A 22,681-nucleotide genomic window follows, 5' to 3' on the forward strand; every position below is an offset into this window, starting at 1 on the left:
GATAGGCCAGGAGGAGGGGGCAAGGGGATGGTAAAAGGGCAGCAGGGCAGGATTAAGGCAGGACCTCCCTGAGACCCTCTCTCTCCTTTCCTTTCTTCCTTCCTAAGTACAGAGAGGTGGTAAAATATTTGAGATGAGGGAGGGAGAAAAACAGGCAAGAAACGCAGCTGGGGAGGTATTACCCTTCATGAGGAATGAAGAAATGCACCATTGCCTGGAAGTGGCCAGCAAATGGCCCTCTCCTACTTCACATATCCGGCTTGATGGGCTCCGGGGGAAGGGTTACGGCAGGCAGAGGGGCACTCTCCTTAACAGCGCCGAGAGGTGGAGCCGGGTGGTATGAAGCTCGCCAGCTTTGCACCTTGTTGCCTGCTGAAACTGGGCAGGCTGGGGGCTAGGCAGCATTGCACTTCTCATCAGTTTCGTGCCACCCAGCTCAGCTCTTGGCACTGTGAGAAGAGTGCCTCGCTGCCTGCCGAAACCGGGAAGGCTGAGGACTGGGCAGTGTTGTGCTACTTTTTGGATTTGTGCCACCCGCTGCCTGCTGAAACTCCTCCCCTGGAGCCCATCAAGCCGGATATGTTAAGTAGGCGAGGGCCATTTGCTGCCCACTTCCAGGCGATGGTGCATTTCTTCATTCCTCACAAAGGGTGACACCTCCCCAGCATGCACCCACGGGGTGGGGCCAATGCAGCAGGGGCTGGTTCCTCGCTGTTTCCAGATGGTCTTGTGGAGCTAAGACCAAATGTGTTTCAGCATAGATGGCCATCACAAAATCGTACATTGGCTCCCAGTCGGCCTGGTCCAGGGCCAAGGCAGTGGGGCCCGTTCCCTCACTGTTTCCAGGATGGCTTCTCAGGCCGCATGAAACCACTTCACGGCCTGCATCCAGCCCCCGGGCCTTTGTTTGACATGTCTGTTCTACCAGAAACAGCAAGTTCAAGAAGACCCTCAAGTTCAGGAGGACCCTCAAGTTGCAGGCTTGTTCTTTCTGAGGGACAGTGACCCCTTCAAAACCAACACTGGTATAATTTTGAAGCCAGAAGGGCAAACAATAACTCTTGCTGGAATTTGGTCAGGGCTTGTTTCAACCCCTGTTGTCAGGCTTAGTACTAGGATGATACAAACAAAGTTCCTGCCAAAGTTTAGTTCTTTATTTGCTTACACAACAGACAGAATCTTGCCAAGTTAAAACCGTACTACCCTCAACTAACAGATATACTCTGGGAAATTGTAGAGCAGTGGTTTTCAACCTTTTTAATGCTGCGACCCCCAACCGGTCGTAAGTCAAGGACTACTCAACCGGTCGTACGTCGAGGACTATCCAACCGGTTGTAAGTCAAGGACTACCCAACCAATCATAAGTTGAGGACTTTCCCTGCCCGGGAGGGTATGCGTGGTGCTGCCCCCTGCGCCGGCTGAGGCGTAGCTGGCAAGGGGCAGCGACGGCGCAGGGCGACCACCGGCTGGGCCACCAGCTGGCCCAGCCCAAGAGAGGTAAGGCACCTGCCAGGCCCCACACGCGCCAGCAACCCTCCCTGCGCCCGCCGGCCTCCCACCTCTGGCCCTCTTTTACTTACATTTTTAGTAGTTGCTCAGCAGGGAGGGGTAGAAACTTCCAGACAGCTCGCCTTTGCTGCAGACAACTTGCAGCACCATTTACAGAGTGGGACTTTTGGCGGGCTCAGCAGGGCAGACACAGCCTGGACAATTCCTATTGGCTTTTGAAAGCCAATAGAATTAGACTCTATTCAAGAGAGTCTATTCTATTGGCTTTCAAAAGCCAACAGAATAAAAGGGAGCAGCACAGCTAAGGAAAAGGGGGAAAAAATGGCGGACTGCGTTGTTTGGTGACTCCGGTGAAATGGTTGTTCGACCCCAAATGGGGTCGCGACCCACAGGTTGAGAATTGCTATTCTAGAGAGTGATGATCCTAAATCCCTTCCTCTTCTCATGATTCAGCTCCAGATCCTGCTGTCTTTTGTTTTGCCCCTCTCAAGATATGCTCCCTCCTTCCTAGAAACCTGCTGAGTTACTGCAATCCATCATATCATCTCCCTCTTAGTAGACACATTCCATCACACATCCAGACTCTCACAGCCTCCAGACATTTGACAAGAACTTCCACAGCATCTGCAGTTTAGTCTAGGGTGGTAACACACAATTAATTCCCCATCCTAAATTGATTGATAACCTCTTCCCACTTGGTATTTCTTAGCTTTTCCTGCACTGTATGCATGTTGGTAATTGCAACAACAGCAGTGCACAACTTATCTTTCCTTTTTCAGCCCAGAGCAATGTACTTAATATACACAATGCAAATTACATAATAGGCAAAGTTGTAAAACAACAACTGGCCTAACCCAAGGAGCTTCATGGCCGAGCAGGAATTTGAAGCCTACTTTTCTTAGTCATAACTTAACATCCTTTTCTCTCTTCACATACATGCATAAAATTTTCTGATGAAAACCCATTCTGATTAAAAAGTTTTTTTTATGGTCCTACCTTTTCCTATAAACTTCCTAACAATGAGGACAATTAACTAATGAAAGAACTTGCCTTCAGAAGTTGTAGGTGCTTCATCACTGGAGGTTTTTAAGAAAAGACTGGACAGCCTGTCTGAAATGGTATTCCTGGCTGGCTCAGGAATTCTGGGAGTTGAATTCTGGGAGTTGAAGTCCACGAGTAATAAAAGAGCCAAGATTGCCTACCCCTGGTATAGGGTCTCCTGCTTGAATAGGATGTTGGATTAGAAGACCTCCAAGGTCCTTTCCAACTCTATTTTGATTTAAATAGTTAAATTTAGCATTTAAATAGTTAAATTTAGCAACCCCCCTAGTTGGACCTAGAGGCAGACTCACACCTGCAGGTTCATAGTTGGCTGACTAGAAATCAAGAAATGAACATAGCATAACCCTGTATGAAAAATACATTGGGGAAAAAGGAAATGCAAATAGAAGAGATGTGTACTAAGATGTATAAACGTTTTGTGTGAATTGTTTCAAATTGTAAACTGATGCAAACATCAGAAGACAAGTTAAACTAGAAAAATGAGAAACTGAGGAAACCAAAACTGCTTCATTTGTGCATTCATAGTGGAAGTCTGAAACAGATGTAACTTCAGCTGCCAACCATAGGTTTGCTACATTAACCCGGCAACATATGGAAACATAACACATTTGCCACCTGGGTTGGCTTAGCTGTTTGTAGAATTAGCAGACCAATTAGTGACTCGGAGTGATGATTTTTACATGCAAACATGATGGGTGGGTGCATTTTAAGATCTTGAACTAGGGCTGGGAAGACCCAGGTTCAAATCCATGACTTCGGATCAGTCACTCACTCTCAGTCCAACTTTCACAGCCACAGGGAAAAATCAGAGGAATTCAAGATGTGTTACCTTGAAGTGCTGAAAGAAAGGCAGGTTATAAGGGGAATAAAGTAAATACACCAAAGGCAATGTGGCAGCCCTTCTATCTAAAATCCTGGGCATTCACAGCAGAGGACATTCACTCATTGGCTTTACTTGGTTGAGGTCTTCCATTGTTATTTTAATTCTAAGATTTTGCTTACCTTGTGGTGTTTTGCAAATCTGTCTGCAGCATTCCCCTAAATTCCTTTCCCCTACATTATTAGTTTTCCACGTGGAGTTATTAAGATGTAAACGTTATCGTACCGATTCATTTGTATCTTTATGTATTATACCGAAATACTCTCCATTTTATTAAAGATACCCGGTTGGGGATTTCTTTTGCTCATCAATCTTGCGAAGGAGGATTTTAGCTTTACGACAACCCTGCAGAGGTTGGACAGGCTGGGACCAAGGTAATCGAGTGTTTTCCCCGCGGAGCTAAACTGCCCGCCTTCCCCCCCTCTCTGGCCTAGAATTTATTTAACTAAACAATCACATGAACCTAACCTCTACGACTCGGTCGCTACCAGCGACATCCATCGACGGCCGGCGTGCCAAGTATACACGCAGAAGCAGGGAGAGGGCCAGCGTTGCCGTGAAGCGCCCGTCCACAACGTGGGTAGCCGGCGCGAGGCAGAGGGCGCGCGGGGCTGTGCATGTGCGGCGCTTTCCCTGCAGCAGCTCGCGCCTCCAGTCCCCACGCAGGCCTAACCTCTCAGCCCGAAAGGGGCGCGAGCAGCGCCAGACCCGGCGCGTCTTTGGAGGGGAACTCGATAATTCCCCCGCCCTTCGCGCCAGAGGCCACGCAGCCATCAGCCGTTCCCTTCGGTAGAAGCCGTGGACGGAGAAGCCAAAGGCTCCGCGAAGGAGAGGGAAGCGCGCCCCAGCGTCCGCCTTCAGCTCAGCTCCTGTGCCCTGAGCAGAAAGCAACAGTACGCGTAGCAGGCGGAGTGTCTGGGCTGGGAGCGGCGGCGGCTAGGGGAGGGGTTTGCGGCTTGGCGTCGCTGCAGAAGTGTCGGCCTCTCGGGGAGCTGCCCCTATATGCGCGCGTGTGTGTGTGTGTGTGTTTGTGTGCGTGAGCGCGCGCGGCGGAGTGACTTGCTCGCTCGCTCGCTTTCTCTCTCTGCCTGGAGCTGCCGCTGGGGCTGTTGTGATACGCCGCCGCCGCCGCCTCCTGATCTCCTTTCTCCCCCTGTCACTCCAGCAGCCCAGCGGTGGTGGAGGGGGAGCAGGAGAGCCAAGAGTCGCTGGGCTCCATCTCGATCTCCGGGGTGCTCCCCTTCCCAAGCCAGCCAGCCAGCCCGCTCGCCAGCCAAGCCACTGCCGGCGCCGAAAGCACCCCGAAACCCTTCTCGGATCTACTGCCAAGCCCCAAGGGAAACTGGCATCCACATCTGGGCAAGCACATCTGGGCATGCAACGCCGATTTTTTCCGGATTCCGCGCGCACCCAGGAAGGAAAGCTTTTCCTCTTTTCTCGTTAAGCCCTCAGTCTTCCTGGAAGGGTTCCATTTTTGAACCGCTTTTTCACCGAAAAGGAAACAAGGAAACGAGCTAGAGGGAGACAGCGGAGGAATCCCAAGGCGGTTTTCTTTTCTTTTTCTTTTACTTCCCCCCAGGGATTCAGTTCATGGGGATGTGTTCAAGGCAAGATAGGATTCAGAAGGATATTGACATAGTGATCCAAAAGTGCAAGGCGGAGAAGGACTGCCTGTTTGCAGGTGAGTTTCTCAGCTTGGTCTTTTTCTTCCCATCCCGACTCAGTTGCTTTCGGACGGTTTTTCTCGACGGAGGGCAGTGGCTGGAGTTGGCTCCAAACATGTTGATGGGAGGAGGGTGACTGAACTCATTTGGAGAGAATCCTTTGGCGGTTTCTTCTTGGGTCTCCTCAAAGCATGTGAGGACCCCCCCTCCTCACTCATTATAGATAAAGTAGCTATTGTGGCATTTAATTGGGGAATGGTTGGATGCTTGCTCATTGATTTCCTAATTAGATTGGATTTTGGTTTACCTGTAAAAAAATAAGCCAGCATCCATCTCAGCCTTCGTTTTCATGCACCCAGTTTCCCTCCATGTTTTTAAACCAGTGCCTGCACAATAAACTGGGGTCCGTCCATCATATTTTTCATGCTTGGGAAGGTGGTGGTCAAAAGTATATCTTTTAGGTTGGACTTAGGGACATTTGTATACCATATCACTATCTTTATTGCCTTTTATCTCCCTCCCTCTCCCTCCTCTTATTTCAAATCTTCAATATTTCAGATTGTTACTGTCTTCAGATAATTTATGATAATGTTTGATTTGCCTTGAGCAGTTTGCCTTGTTACTGCCTGTTGCCTCCACTGATAATGGAAATCTTTGTTGTTGCCATAGCACTGGAGCACTTGTTGAAGGGAGGGGTAGGCTGGGGTGGTCCTCCTCCTATATTATGATGATGATGGTTGCTATTTTTATTTCCCGGCTTGAATTAATCTCTGATGCTATATGTGTGTGCAGTACTGGGGAGAGAGCTGTGAGTGCTGGGAGGTCAACAGACTAGGCAAGACAGATGTGGCAAACAAGCAAGATTGATCCATAGCAATACATTTCTTTTGTATTTCAGATTTCAGATACGCAGATTCCACTTTTACCTTCACCTACGTTGGAGGATCCAAAAGGTATGAATTCCCTTTAAAACAGATGGATTTCTTTTCACTGACTGGTAATACAAAAGCTGTTAGTAAGCTGCTTGTGTGGAGTAAGTTGAGACCTGTACTCTCACTGTCCCTCCCTTGGAAGGTAGCCTATATTTTGAAATAGTGATGGCTTGGGGCTTTTTTTCCAAAGATATATTGGCATGGAACAGGTGTTCTATAGGGTGATTATTAGTCATCAGAGATTCATTGATTCTGCATTTCCTCCTCTTTGTCTCCTTCCAATCTGCAGACTTGAGGCATTATGTTTGATGTGTGGTAAATGGTAGAGGAACAGGGGACATGAAAAAAAAAATTCCTATAGGCTAGGTGTGATACAAAGCAGAAGCAAGAAAGACAATATTTGAATGTTACCAGTCATGGAATTTGATACCTATGTCAACAGTACAGCACAGTGGAAAAAGGAAATTGCAATATATGAATTTGTTTGTTTATTCTTCTTCAGTAAAGCAACTGTTTGTCATTAAAAATAGAATCAGTAAAGTTTATAGCACATATACAGGAACAAACACCGAAACAATGAAATTTCATAGTTTTTTTTTTTTAAAATGGAAATGTTTTTGGAACTTTGCCCCATCATACAAATATTCATATGAGTTTATACATTTCTGTAATTTATAGGTGTTTTAAATGGCAATGCTTTGTGAACATTTTAGAATTTTCATTATTTAAATGATTGTTCATATTTATATTCTTTTAAATTAATTACATGAAATATCAAGAACAGTGTTGGAAATTAGTTTAGTACTATTACAGTCCCTACAGTCTGTATCCATTGTGTTGAAAAAAAAAGATGAGGTGACAGCTAGGGTCCTGGTAGGTTAAAGGGAAATATTCTAGAAGAAGATTTTTACAACCAAATAGCTGTCCTCAGCTCTTTTTCCAACAAAAATATTCACAGGTCCTTTATCTTTTACAGTTGGGACAAGAGCAGAGGAAAGTATTGTGACAGTGGTCTGGTTGGAAAAAAGTTTATGGTGTCTTTTGATATATACTACCTCTTCCCTTAAAATTTGCAGCTCTCCTCCTATAACATAGTTACATTTAAGCAATCAAAGATCTATTATCTGTATATCTTGCCATCTCACTGAGAGAATTCTTTACTGAATTAGCATCTTAGAATTGACCAGACAGTACCAGTAGATGAGATTAGTTTTGACTTGCTGATTATTTAAGACAATGGGTATTTCCCCTCCCCCCCAAAATGCATCAACTTTAAAATTTGACTTCCTATCTGTTTCATCTATTTCTTAGGCGACATGAGAATAGCTGGGCTTGTATTAGAACATGTTTATGGATCCATTGCACAAAGTATACTTAGCAATACTGGTGTAACTAATATTGCTTTTCTCTTTAACAGTTCAGTCACTGAGCTGTTGAACTCATGTGGTAATTGAGGAGTTATGAGTTCTCTGTATGGGGTAGCCTGCCAGAAGATAATTCTGCAATTTTCCTAGAGGCTATCTTATCTTTCAAATAAGTGCTGATTACTCTTGTAGTATTGGTATGGCTGATGCAAATGAGTTTCCAATATTTGTCCAAGGCCAGCACTCCTGTGTTTTCTTTTTGGCTAGCCTTTAAAAGTGCTTTAGAACAAAATGAAACATAAAAGAATTTGCTTGTAGAACTTGTATCTACATAGGCTTTTGTTCAAAGATTTCTTGGTATGCTATGTGTTTCATGGATACTGCAAGGTACTTCAAGTTGAACCTCAATTCAAGAGGTCGCTTGATGGCTGCACCAAGAAATGAGGGACTGAAAATTACCCAGTTTCTCCTACTGAGCTTTAAGGAAGGCAGTGAGCTTGAATTTTCTATATTCTATCTCTTCTATAGAAGGTATAGAATAGGTATACCTTCTATACCTAATTTTCTATTATTGTAGGTAAACCCACCATCTCATTTTCCATAAGGGCTTGATTAATATGGTTTATTGCTTTTGTGTATAAAATATTGAAAGCTCTTTGCCATACCCATGAATATACCTGTGATTGTGGTTGTGTGTGTATACACATACTGTACACACACACACACATGTCCTCAAACAGCAAAATAAAAATATCAAAAAACTGTAGAGGAACTGCAGTGGGCAGCCTAATCAAAGCCATACAAAGCCATACAAATTGGTAGAAAAACAATACTAAAGATTCATCTGAATCAAATTTAGTAAGAGAGGCAACTTAAGTCTCTTTTGGAATGAAAGTTCCACACTCTGGGGATACAAGGCTTTCTTTGTCCATGAATCATTATTTAAATAATGCTCTTTATTTCAGAGATTCTCTTAGCAGCCTTAGCTCCAACTTCTTCTTTTTGAGGCATAGTGGTTTGAACACAGAAAAATACAGTACTATATAAGAAATTGCTTTAGACATACCTGTTTGTCCATCTAGTTTATTCTTGACTGCTATTGAAATTGACTGCAGTTTTCCAGTCAGAATAATAGTTATTATCAACTAGATAGGTAATATCAGAGGACTCTTTTTCCTTCATTTCTTACTATCTGTTTGTTTAAACTTTAAATGCCAAATTTTGAATGCAGGGACTTGTAAAGACAAGGTGACTGATTTACCACTGAGATCTGGTTCTTTTGGCCAGTTATTGACCTGACTTCCATTGACATTTCCTTCAAAAACATCTATGTGGTATGTCCAAAGAGGCATCAGCACAGGTCTTGTTCATTTAGCTTTGCTGTAATATTGTCTTCCTCAGAAAATAGAACAATTCTTGAGTTAAACCAAATCCAGATACATAGTAGAGGCCCAAACCCCAATTGACTCTCTTCAATATGGATGGGTGTTTAAAAGCCCAAATCAAATTTTGAGCTGTAGCTAATCAGTATGGACGTGGTATAAGACTTAAAATTTGCAAACTTAAGGTCTGGATTAGAAAATGTCTATTCATTATGTTATGTCTGTATATGTAACTGTGTCTGAGCTATGAGCTACATTTGGTGTTTGGGTAACACACTGATGGCTACATTCTAAAAACAAGACACTTTCTGTTTCCCTTTCTTTTCACTTATATTTATTTAAATAATCATTTGTTTGATTATTTTCTCCTTCAGCAACAGAAATAATACCATTTAATAACATGTTTTAGTGAAAGTTGGGAGACAGCAGATAGCCCAGTGTGATTTTAGGTTGTTAAGTATGCCTTTTGTATATTCATTTAGTAAATAAAACTGAAACTTTAATTCAAACATGTTGCTGCCTCATGCCTTCATTCAGTATCAGAAAGGAGTAAGTAGTGAGTTAATATGCTTAATTCAGGTGAAGGACTATAGATTAGCCTATGTGTGTATATAGATAGATGAATGAAAATGCAATACAGGATTAAAAAGTGTTTATTCAGTGCAAAATAAATTAGCTTTGGTGTTAGAAAGCTCCATTTGGAAGTTTGATATAGTAGCTAAGGTATTGTAGCTCTAAACAAAAAATCCAGAACCAATTTTAAGCCACAGTTGCAGCTAAATATTGTAAGTAGAGAAGTTAATTAATTTGCTTTCTCATCAATCATGCAAATATGCTTCATAGAAATTCTCAAGACTAAGACTTAATGACTTTTTAATACTATATGATTATTAAAATCAAAAGTCTTCAAAAATTTCAAAGGATGTATAGAACCTTAAGAATTTGGTTAGCTTTTTAGTGTTCTTGTTTTACATATACAAAGTAATAGAACAAAAGAGTTGGAAGGGACCTTGGAGGTATTCTAGTCCAACCCCCTACTCAAGCAGGAAATCTTATACCATTTCAAGGGAAAAGTTGGTTTTTAGTCATGATATTTAGAAATCAGATTTTCATTCCTTGCATCTTTAATGGGTAGTGATACTTGTCTATCAAATCAAAGCATCTTCAGTGTTGGTTCACATAGATAAATATGATAATTTAATATTTATATGTGCACTTTTGGAGAATTTATAGTACTCCCTCTTTATCTGTATATCTATCTACCTACCTTGATTAATTTTAAGTTTTGTAAAATAGATTAACGTCATGGTGGAGATAGGAAACTAAACCCAAGAGACTCGAACTTGACTATGAGTATGTAATTAATTCTTGACTCTTAATGAAACTTGAGCGAAGAACTTTTTTGCTTACATTCTTAGTCAATCACTATATTGCAATTGCATTTTTTTGACTACTTTAAATCTTTCTAATAATTGTAAATAAGCAAATAAATAAATAAGCTTACAGTATATTCCTCTGCCACCAATTCTTTTCTTGATTTTATTTTATATTTCCCTTGATCAAATTCTGGTATTTCAAAATAAGTTAGCCAGTTCAGTTTTCATTTCTGACTATTTTCCAAGAGGCAATCTGTCAGCTGTGTGAAGGGGAATGATGGGAAAAAAAACTGAAATTATGTAGATTCTATTCCTACATGTAAGAAAAAGTTTGTGAACTTTGTTTTAGTTCCACTTTTAGATCATCACCTTTCCCTGAAGGCATACCTGGTGGAAGGACCTGATTTTCTTCTCTTTAGCTGTAACACCTGCCAGGTCTTTGAAAAAAAAAACAAAAAAAGAAACTCTTGAAAATTAGATAGGTTTTTGATGTCAAAAGGAAGTTTGAGCCCATTAACAAATGATGTTTTTGCTGTGATAGATAATGTTGACTATGTAAAGATATGTATCTCATGTTGTCAAAACAAACACAGGCTCGGCTTTCTGGTGTGTGACTTTGATGTGAATTCTTGGTTTGCAGTTAACTTTGGTTAGATTCATAGAAAGCAAAGATGCTCAGTCTGACTAAATGTCTGTTCTCATCACAATTGATAGGAAAGTGGATTAATTCCTATTTACTGTCTTTCTGAAAAAGAAAGGACCAAAAGATACAAGGAGGTGAAGCTGCTGCATATAGATTTAAAAATATATGGTCTGGTGTCAAATAGATAAAAAGGATTTTTTTCCCCACAAGAACTTAATGGTATTTGCATTACTTGTTTTCCTACAGCACTTTTTTGAATCTCAGGAACAGTCACAAGAACGTCTTTCCTTGTGCACTGCAATTTGGTGAAAGCAGGATAGCTTGGGGGTGCTTCTGGAACCAGTTGCACCCTTACCTAGAGCAGGAGGACTTGGCAGTTGTAACTCATGCTCTTGTCATCACTCTTTTGGATTACTGTAATGAACTCTAATTGGGGTTGCCATTAAGGAATTGTCAGAAAATGCTGTTGGTTCAGAAAACAGCAGCCAACGTACTTTTGGTCTCATCTGGGCACACATAATATTGGTTTTACAGAATCTGCATTACATGTAGTCCTCGACATTGTTGTTGTTGTTGTTGTTAATTGCGAAGTCGTGTCCGACCCATCGCGACCCCATGGACAACATTCCTCCAGGTCTTCCTGTCCTCTACCATCTTCTGGAGTCCATTTAAGTTCACACCTACTGCTTCAGTGACTCCATCCAGCCATCTCATTCTCTGTCGTCCCTTCTTCTATTGCCCTCAATCTTTCCCAGCATTAGGCCCTTCTCCAGTGAGTCCTTCCTTCTCATTAGGTGGCCAAAGTATTTGAGTTTCAACTTCAGGATCTGGCCTTCTAAAGAGCAGTCGGGGTTGATTTCCTCTAGGACTGACCAGTTTAAACGCCTTGCAGTCCAAGGGACTCGCAGGAGTCTTCTCCAGCACCATAGTTCAAAGGCCTCAATTCTTTGGCGCTCAGCCTTTCTTATGGTCCAACTTTCACAGCCATAAATTGCAACTGGGAAAACCATGGCCTGGACTATACGCACTTTTGTTGGCAGGGTGATGTCTCTGCTTTTTAGTATGCTGTCTAGATTTGCCATAGCTTTCCTCCCCAGGAGCAAGCGTCTTTTAATTTCTTGGCTGCAGTCCCCATCTGAGGTGATCTTGGAGCCCAGAAAAATAAAATCTGTCACTACCTCCATTTCTTCCCCATCTATTTGCCAGGAATTGAGAGGGCAGGATGCCATGATTTTGGTTTTCTTAATGTTGAGTTTCAAGCCAACTTTTGCACTCTCCTTCTTCACCCGCATCAAGAGGCTCTTTAGTTCCTCTTCACTTTCTGCCATTAGAGTGTATCATCTGCATATCTTAGGTTGTTGATATTTCTCCCGGCGATCTTAATTCCAACTTTTGATTCATCTAGCCCTGCCTTTCTCATGATGTGCTCTGCATATAAGTTAAATAGGCAGGGCGACAGTATACAGCCTTGCCGGACTCCTTTTCCAATTTTGAACCAATCAGTGGTTCCGTGTTCGGTTCTCACTGTTGCTTCTTGACCCGCATATAGGTTTCTCAGGAGACAAATGAGATGGTCTGGTACTCCCATCTCTTTAAGAACTTGCCACAAGTTGTTGTGATCCACACAATCAAAGGCTTTTGCATAGTCAATGAAGCAGAAGTAGATGTTTTTCTGGAACTCCCTAGCTTTCTCCATGATCCAGCATATGTTGGCAATTTGATCTTTAGTTCCTCTGCCTCTTCGAAATCCTGCCTGTACTTCTGGTAGTTCTCGATCCACATACTGCTGGAGTCTAGCTTGTAGGATATTAAGCATAACTTTACTAGCATGTGAAATGAGTGCAATGGTGCGATAGTTTGAACATTCTTTGGCATTGCCTTTCTTTGGAATTGGAATGTAAACTGACCTTTTCCAATCCTGTGGCCACTGTTGAGTTTTCCAAATTTGCTGGCAAATTGAGTGTAGCACTTTTACTGCATCTTCTTTTAAGATTTTGAATAGCTCAGCTCAAATACTGTCACCTCCACTAGCTTTGTTGTTGCTCAGATTTTCTAAGGCCCATTTAACTTCACATTCTAGGATGTCTGGTTCGAGGTCAATGACCATCTCATTGTGGTTATCTGGGATATTAAGCTCATTCTTGTATAGTTCTTCTGTGTAGTTTTGCCATCTCTTCTTAATCTCTTCTGCCTCTGTTAGGTCTCTGCTATTTTGGTCCTTTATCATGCCCATCTTTGCATGAAACGTTCCCTTCATATCTCAAATTTTCTTGAAGAGATCTCTGGTCCTCCCTATTCTGTTGTTTTCTTCTATTTCTTTGCACTGTTCATTTAAGAAGGCATTCTTATCTCTTCTAGCTACTCTCTGGAATTCTGCATTCAATTGGGTGAATCTTTCTCTTTCTCCTTTGCCTTTCGCTTCCCTTCTTTCCTCAGCTATTTGCAAAGCTTCCTCAGACAGCCATTTTGCTTTCTTGCAGTTCTTTTTCTTTGGGATGGTTTTAGTTGCTACCTCTTGTACAATGTTGCGAACTTCCATCCATAGTTCTTCAGGCACTCTGTCTATCAGATCTAATTCCTTAAATCTATTTGTCACCTCTACTGTATATTCATCAGGAATATGATTTAGTTCATACCTGAGTGGCCTAGTGCTTTCCCTACTTTTTTCAATTTAAGCCTAAATTTTGCAACGAGAAGCTCATGATCTGAGCCACAGTCAGCTCCTGGTCTTGTTTTTACTGACTGTATAGAGCTTCTCCATCTTTGGCTGCAGAGTACATAGTCAATATGATTTCTATGTTGACCGTCTGGTGATGTCCATGTGTAGAGCCGTCTCTTGGGTTGTTGGAAAAGAGTGTTTGTTATGACCATCGTATTCTCTTGACAAAATTCTATTAGCCTGTGCCCTGCTTCATTTTGTACTCCAAGGCCAAACTTGCCTGTTATTCCGGTTATCTTTTGGCTTCTACCTTAGCATTCCAATCCCCCATGATGATAAGGACATCATTTTTTGGTGTTAATTCTATAAGGTGCTGTAGGGCTTCATAGAACCGGTCAATTTCATCCTCTTCAGCACCAGGGGTTGGGGCATAGATTTGGACTACTGTGATATTGAATGGTTTGCCTTGGATTCGAATTGAGATCCTTCTGTCATTTTGGGGATTGTATCCCAGTATTGCTTTTCCTATTCTTTTATTGACTATGAAGGCTACTCCATTTCTTCTGAGGGATTCTTGCCCACAGTAGTATACCTGATGGTCATCTGAGTTAAAGTCACCCATTCCTGTCCATTTTAGTTCGCTGATTCCTAAGATGTCGATGTTCATTCTTGTCATCTCTTTTTTGACTACGTCTAGCTTGCCTTGATTCATGGATCTTACATTCCAGGTTCCTATGGAGAAAAAAATCTTTACAGCATCGGACTTTCCTTTCACCACCAGATATATCCACAGCTGAGCGTCCTTTTGGCTTTGGCCCAGTCGCTTCATTCTTTCTGGTGCTACTAGTACTAGCCTTCTGCTCTTCCCCAGTAGCATATTGGACACCTTCCGACCTGAGGGGCTCATCTTCCAGCATCATATCTTTTTTCCTTTTAGTACTGTCCATGGGGTTTTCATGGCCAAGATACTGGAGTGGTTTGCCATTTCCTTCTCCAGTGGATCACATTTTGTCAGAACTCTCTGCTATAACCTGTCCGTCTTGGGTGGCCCTGCATGGCATAGCTTATAGCTTCATTGAGTTACGCAAGCCCCTTCGCCACGACAAGGCAGTAATCCATAAAGGGGGTCCTCGACATACAACCATTCAATTTAGCAAAAAAAAAAAAAGTGATTTAGAACTCATCCTCCCGCACTTACAATCAGCAGTATACCATGGTCATGTGATCAAAATTCTGGCACTTGAAAACCAGCATGTATTTATGACAGTTGCCAGTTTCCTGCAAGCAAAGTCAGTAGGGGAAGCCAAATCCACATAACAATTGCATGATTCACTTACCACCTGCTTAACAATCATGGCAAAAAACAGGTTTTTTTTGTAAAATTGGGTGCAACTTATTTAATATCTGGTCCCAATTGTGGTCGTAAGTTGAAGACCACCTGTAGTTGTCAATTAGTTTCCAGCTCCAATTTAAGATACTAGTTGAGACCTATTAAGAGTCTTCATAGCTCGGCACCAGGATATCTTCAGAACCATATTTGGCTTCAGCCTGATTGATTAGATATATCAAAGGAGAATCCGTTGCAAATCCCACACTTTAAGGAAGTTGAGGGTCTGAGGCAAAAAGGCACTGTTTTCCCATTGCAGAATCAACATAGTGGAACAGCCTTCCAAGTGAAGAGAATGCAAATTTTGAAAGAATGAACTCCCTTGCCTGGAATTTGTTTATGGAGTAATATATTCTGAAAAAATTCAACCACAATTCAACCAAGAATTATACTTTTGATGTTTCCCTGTTAGACCTCAGAGTGAAATTTTGGCATCAGATCTTGGAATGGTCATTTCTTCTCAAATGATATTGAGTATAATGTTCTGAAAATTGTGGGACAATTACCTTTTGGAGGGATATCGATAGCAGAGTTTTCATTTTAGGTACTTAAATGCTCCAAAATCACAGACAGTATAGTGGTTAAGGCATCTTTTGGGCACCAGGAACTGGTTCTGTGGAGAGAGGTTTTTCCATGGACCAGAGGGGGTGTAGTTTCATGTGCTGCCTACATCCCGCAAATGGGGTTTTGCTTGTTGCGTGGCCTGGTTTCTGGCATGCCACGGACCGCTGCCGGTCCACGGATTGGGAATTGGGGACCCCTGGGTTAAGGTGCTGGCCTAGAAACTAGGAGAATGTGAATTCTAATCTTGCCTTAGGCTGTGTGACTCTCAGTCCAACCCACCTCACAGGTTGTTGTGGGGGAAATAGGAGAAGGAAGGTATATTGTATGAGATGTGTTTTATATGAGATGAGTATAAAAAAAGCAATAGAAAAAATTGGGATAAAGATATGAAAAAAATAAATACAAAGTAGGGAAAATGAAAAATGTAATAAGTAGCTCAAGTGTGTGAATTGCATGGATTATCATAAATAATACATGTGCTGTGAGGTTTGAAGGATTATTTTGAGGTCTGGAAGTTGAGCTGATTGATCACTGTTTCATATTTTCTTTTTTGAAAATTATCTTTATATTTCAGAATTATTGGAACTGTTTATTGCACTACACTCTTTGTGGTTTAAGAAAACTAATTAGGAATCTACGGATTAGGAATAACTTTATGGGTAAGTTGGGCACTAAACATGGAATAGATAGTATAGGCATTTGAATAATTTTAATTAATTTAACCTTAGAAAATTGAGAGACATTTTTAAATAATGAGAAATGGTGCTGTTTATCTTCCTTTCTTTTACCTTTTTACCTCAGGTATAAAAAGGGCATTAGAATATGAATAAGTACACCTAGTTATATATATTTTTTAAAAAATAATTTAAATAAATTACTATAAATTATTTTAAAATCTGCTAGCTGTTCTCTTATGGACATCTGATTGTTCCAAAACATGGCAGACTACAAAGAATGCTGATATGACACTTTTTTTTCAAGCTGCTACCTTATTCTTTAGAATCTCCAGATATTTGACTTGGTTTATTTAAAACACAGACTTAGCTCTCTTTCTTTAAAGAAAAATGATCAAGCTTTCCTTTCACTTAACAAATTGTAATTTTTTTATCACTATATTGAAGTTTTTCCTTTGCAGTATAAAGTGTCCAAAAGCAGAACTTTAAAAATAAATCTATTGTTATTATCTGTTACTGTAATTGTGTACTGTAAGTTGCTAAGTGGGTATACTGTGTTTCCCCCAAAATAAGACTCTTATATTTGTTTTGCTTCCAAAAGAGACAGTAGGTCTTATTTTCGGGGGATGTCTTTCCCCCCCAAACCTGCCTTATCTCACGGCGGTAGCATCAACAGCCCCGACCAGCAGGAGGCCATGTGGCCTGCCACGCTGTACTACCGCCATGAGGTGAGACAGGTGGGGGAGGGGGGTGGAGCTTCCCCAAGTGCCCTATAGGCACTCAAGCACTTTCCCCCTGAATGGAAATCTCATGGAGACAAGAACAGCGATTCTCAACCTTCCTAATGCCACGACCCCGCAACCGGTCGTAAGTTGAGGACTACCTGTATTTCCCTTCCTGGGAATGACGCGCATGTGTGGTGCCGCCCCCTGCATCGGCCGAGGTGTAGCTGGCAAGTGGCAGAGATGGCGCAGGCTGACCACCGGCTGGGCCACTAGTTGGCCCAGCCCAAGGCAGGTAAGGCACCCGCCAGGCCCCATGTACGCCAGCAACCCTCCCTCTGCCCGCCGCTGCCCTGCTAGCCTTACCTTGGCCACCACCCATTTGGGGTGGTGGCAGGCAGGCCCAGGCGCTCCTGGGCGGCCACGGCAAGTGGCAGTGATGGCGCAGGGCGACCACCAGCTAGGCCACCAGCTGGCCCAGCCCAAGGCAGGTAAGGCACCCGCCGGGCCCCACGTGCGCCAGCAACCCTCCCTGCGCTCGCTGGCCTCCCACCTCCCACCCCTGGCCCTCTTTTACTTACTTTTAGTAGTTGCTCAGCAGGGAGGGAAGCTTTCTGGAAAGTTCGTCTTGCAGCACCGTTTGCAGACTGGGGCTTTTGGCGGGCTCAGCAGGGCAGAGACAGCCTGGACAGTTCCTATTGGCTTTTGAAAGCCAATAGAATTAGACTCTATTCAAGAGAGTCTATTCTATTGGCTTTCAAAAGCCAATAGAATAAAAGGGAGTAGCACAGCTAAGGAAAAGGGGGAAAAAATGACGGACTGCGTTGTTTGGCGACCCCCGTGAAATGGTCGTTCGACCCCGAATGGGGTCCCAACCCACAGGTTGAGAACCGCTGACTTAGAGACTGTCTATTTCTTCTTCTTCTTCTTCTTCTTCTTCTTCTTCTTCTTCTTCTTCTTCTTCTTCTTCTTCTTCTTCTTCTTCTTCTTCTTCTTCTTCTTCTTCTTCTTCTTTTTCTTCTTCTTCCTCCTCCTCCTCCTCTGCTTCTGCTTTGTCAGCATTTTTTTTTGTAATGTTCTCTCTCTACACAAGAAGAATGATAAGAACAGTGGAAGTTTCAAACATGCTTGGAAAGCTGGCTATCAGGATGCTTCAGATTTTTTTTCTTAACTATCTCATGCTCTGAAGAGAGAGCATACAGGACACATTTGATTAAAGTCTTATTAGACTTTTATTAATTGTGGGGAATTCTGGGAGTTGAAGTCACATCTTAAAGTTACCAAGTTTGAGAAACATTGCTTTAGGATATTAATGTCAAATCTTTCAATACTTTCTGATCTGATACTAACTACTTTTAGCAAAATGGTATTTGTGTTTTTCATGGTAAGCCCAAACCCACAGTGTAGGAACCTGCTTTTAGCAGTTGTTGCTTCTTGTGACTCTCAGTAACTTGCTGCAAAGTTCTCTTCATCTCCAGTATATGATCAGGTGAACAGGCGGTGTTATGAATACACTTGAACTTGTATCAGGACCCTGGACAGATCAATAACATCCATAGTCTCTTGGATGTCTTGGAGCAAGATTTTTTTGCTCCAAGCAACTTCAGGATAAGTGGATTCTCATCTGCTAATTTTCTTGTCATTGGTGAGATACTGAGAGGATTTTTAAGGATCATTCATTGCAACAGCTTAATTGAATTTGCCATGTGATTTTACATGCAGCAGATCAAGTGCACTGGAACAGAGAAACCTATCGCCTGTGCTCTGGTTACCATGGAAAATTAAATATTTTCAGAGGCCTCATTAGTCAGGAGAGCTTGTATAAGTTTTGCAGTATGTATAACAAATATACATGCCTTCAGGTTGTGTTAATATGAGAAGAAAAAAAGTGTCTTCAGTTCTTCAGGAAAAAGTGGATTGCCATTTCCTTATGGGTGATATGCACATCATCAACAATCACAAAATGGTTTGGCTAGGAAGAAGGAAATTAAGTATATCTGGAAAAATACTTGGGCTTGATTCAAATACAAGAGAGTTTTCACCTTTGCTGAACATCATGTAAAGAAGAACTGAGTTCATCTTCACTATCAGAAATACATATATGTGTCTCTAAATAAGATCCAGTTCTTCTATTCCTTTTGCAAAAAATTGGAAACACATCATGGGGCTATGTGTCGTTTACCTTTCAGCTCTTTATTTTTGTTAAGCATATCTGGAATGGATTTTTTTGCTAAACTTTCTAGAGAACCAGGCATTGTCACAATTGCTCATGTTTTAGTAAAGTGAATGCTGAATTATTATGTTTTTGTGTGACACTGCCCATAAAAATATACAATGTTATAGTGAGGGAAAATCTAAATAAATCAAATACATATGCAGAGAGGAAAACAAGGCTGCATGAATCAGGAAGGATAACCTGTTGCTTTATTTTAGGAGTTTGCACACAAATGTCTCACATTTCATTCCAGGCTTCTCCAAGAAAAAGACTCAAAAAACATGACTCACAGAAAAGTGGCCATTTAAGACTGAGCTTCTCATGTTCATATTCAGTAGTAGAGTAAAGCAGCTTTCCACAAACAAGTTTTTGTTTGGCACTGTAGACTCCATTCATTTCAGACTTCAGTCCAGAAGTGATATGTCTATGACCTAAATCCTAACCACAACTGGTAAGTTGGAGGGAACTGCCATATCTTTTGTACGCTCAAGTTGAAATGGATTTAATGTGGCTTCTTCTATCTTTTTTTTTTAACTTGGAATTTAAAGGGAATCTTCAGTGGGTTTTTTTTTCACAACCACCACCAAAAGAGTCTAGTATTTGGTCAATAGCCAGCAAGAGGCCAGTTGGTCGAGTATCTACTTCTGGTCATTGTTCTCAGTGCATTCTAGATACTCATCAAGTATTTATCAAGTACTGATAAATCGAAATGGTGAAAGAAAGAATAAGAAACAGAGTGAGAGTGAGAGAGAGAAATGCAAATTACAGAAATGGAGTTTGTTAACTGCCTATATGATAAATGCTCATAATCAATTCTTATTTATAGCTTACAGTATAATACAAGTATTCAAAAGGTATTCTAGAGTCTGAACATCTCTTCTTGGCTGTTATCCTAGAAACTGAGGTACTAACTAAAACAGTTACAAGAGCAAGACTTGTGTTTCAAAATGAAATTAAACAAATAAAACATTCAGGAAACTATAAAAGACCAAACATGCATTTGTGAGGTGTTAGCATAATGTAATACAAATGATTTAAGCAAACTGAAAAAGAGCAAATGGAAAGAAGGTCAAGTTTTATCTGGAAAATGCAAGCATTTGCACACTGTACTCTTCATAGTTCTAGTGCTACCACAAGGCTAAGGTGCCACCTCTCCAAAAGTTTCTTTCCTCCGTGACAACCCCCCCCCACCCGTGAATCAGCACATTTGCTAAATCCATACCACATAACCCCTGTGTTGTAACAGCCCTAAAACAAAATCAATTTGCCAGCACTGATAATCTGTTACCTTAAAAAAATGTTCTTTGGTTGAAGAAATTGGTTTTTACCAATTAAATCTATACGTACTTGCATAAAAGTAAACAAATCTTCAAGGGGAATATTCAAGTTGAAGTCTACACATCTTAAAGTTGCTAAATTTGAGAAACACTGTTTCAGAAGAATTATGTAGAAGAAAGTAGAAGAGTAAAATAGAAATTTCCCTCTGAAAGGGTTGCCTATCATGCAGTTTTTTAAAATATAAATACTATGACAAAATAATTTTCATAAAACCCGTTGCTATTTTCTCAATGACATAAAAACTACTGTCCACATTAAGAGGGGATGTCTTTCAGTTGATTTCCCAAAAGCTTTTAAATGAGTAAATAGATTCACTGATTAAATGTTGTAGACCTGATAATAATATAGTCATTAAAAATAGTTCGATAGTAGATCATACAGCTTACTTAACATCGACTCATTTTACCTTTAGTATGCTGATATTGAATATCAGAGCTGCTCATAGTTGAGAAGCATCAATTCCAGTTGGAGTTAAAAAGGGCAGGCTAGAATAGCTGGATAATTGATTCAGGGTAAGGAAGCTTCTCATGTTAATTTATTTAATTTAATTAAACAGTATAAAAATAAAAATATAAAAAGAAAGTCAAACAAGAGTTGTTTTGTTATATCTGAATATCTGTGTATAAAGCTTTATACAAGTTTCAGTAAACCTGAGCATCCATTTCTTCTAAACTTGACTAGTAACTAGAAGTAAGAAAAAAAAATAGAAACTCTTTGGGTGGAACATTGTAAGAGTTAATATACATTAAGAATTGTAAGAGTTAATATACATTTAATATACATTAGAATGGAAATTAAACATTAATCAAAAGACCAAGAGAAGAAATTGTTATGTTTTGGTCTAAAAAAAGAAACCCTGCTTAAATACATAGGTGAAGTGTTGGAGACTCACAGGATTGCTCCACAACTCAAGCCCAAGCATAAATATATTGCAAGAACAAGTTTTTCATTTGAAATTTCCTTCATATGTATTTTTAGTCACACATTTCAAACCACTTTTGGAAATTTTGTTTAGTGAGTCTGCCCATCTGAAGTAGAAAACTAATATTAGAGTAATATTAAATTACCATTGGAATCGGAAACCTCTTTCTTGCTTAAATTTAAATGATCAATCTTTTTGCTTAGTTACTCTAACCAGCAAGGTTGCTTTGTACCTCCCTTACTTGTGTTTTGGTATTATGTCACCTCTTAGTTAGAGATATAAAAAAGAAAGACTGAAAAGGAATAAAATTTGCTACACGTTTTTTTAGAACCTGCATTAGAACAAAAGTATACGAAAAATGCAGGTTCCCTGATTAAGGAAACATATTTCATGGATACTGTAAAATTGGAAGTATAATTTAGGCATGGATGTGAAGATAAAAATTTCAGATAAGAAAATGGGGCTAAATATGATGAGGGAACTTGCAATGCCTCAGTTATTGTTGCACCCTATCACAAATTCTAGTTTATCTGTTGCTAGGTCCATCTTATCTCTGATGTGGACAAAGAGGGAAAGTGAACAGCTCAGAAAATGGTGCTCACTGTTTTAAAAAGTATGCATTTTTGGATCCCACTCAGTTTCATTCTGTATCATGCATAAGTTCTGGAAGCAAAAACTAAAGTTAAAATGCATCAAAATGTCAACTGGACAATAGTTTCCATTATTTTCCATGCACATTGCTTATTACTATGAATATTACCAATTCCTAAAATGAACATTCTCTCTCTCTCTCTCTCTCTCTCTCTCTCTCTCTCTCTCTCTCTCTCTCTCTCTCTCTCTTTCTTTCTTTCTCTTTCTCTCTCTCTCTCTGATACACACACACACACACACACACATATATAAAGCTGAGCACTTGTATTAAACAGTTTTTAGTTTGATATTATCCTGGTGTTCGAATTTACTTATTTTTATTGCGTGGCTTTATCCAGGATTTGTATTTTGAGAGAGAGAATTACTGTCAATCCTATTTTTCCATTAAGGGATTTAAGATAATTTAGGAAAATAGTTTACAATTTTATTTCTTCAAAGAATTTACAAAGGTAGGTTAACTGAGAAGGAGTGATTGTTTTATTGTTTTTAAGGCAATCTTTTTTTATATAGAACACATTTATTTGAATCAAATATTTTTGATAAAAATTCATAGGTAATAAAGAATAAGCAAACTAACTTTCTTAACTGGGACAGCAAAGTCAATTCTGAAGGGAAACATCTACTCATGGTATACTTGTTAAAGAACAAGCCTCAATTAGCTCCGGGAACTTGGGAGTGCTGAAAAATCTTTCCAGAAAGATGAAAGGCAGAGGAGAAAGAAAGAGAAAAAGGCTTGA

General features: G+C 40.6%; 1 protein-coding gene across 2 annotated transcripts in view; it reads left to right on the forward strand.

Moving 5' to 3' along the window:
• The first annotated feature begins 4,521 nt into the window (after positions 1–4,521).
• The window catches only part of PARP8 (poly(ADP-ribose) polymerase family member 8), a 178,226-nt gene continuing 160,066 nt past the window's right edge, over positions 4,522–22,681 (forward strand). Inside the window, exons 1-2 of one of the 2 annotated variants that reach the window (XM_039355122.1) lie at positions 4,522–5,132; positions 6,014–6,068. In XM_039355122.1, coding sequence (XP_039211056.1) covers positions 5,042–5,132; positions 6,014–6,068 — 146 coding nt within the window. In that variant the 5' untranslated portion in view covers positions 4,522–5,041. The remainder of the gene's footprint in view (positions 5,133–6,013; positions 6,069–22,681) is intronic. The other variant, XM_039355123.1, reaches the window with a different exon arrangement.

This window comes from Crotalus tigris, unplaced genomic scaffold (assembly GCF_016545835.1).
Source record: "Crotalus tigris isolate CLP2741 ecotype Arizona unplaced genomic scaffold, ASM1654583v1 scf7180000018606.670481, whole genome shotgun sequence".
Taxonomy (NCBI): Eukaryota; Metazoa; Chordata; class Lepidosauria; order Squamata; family Viperidae; genus Crotalus; species Crotalus tigris.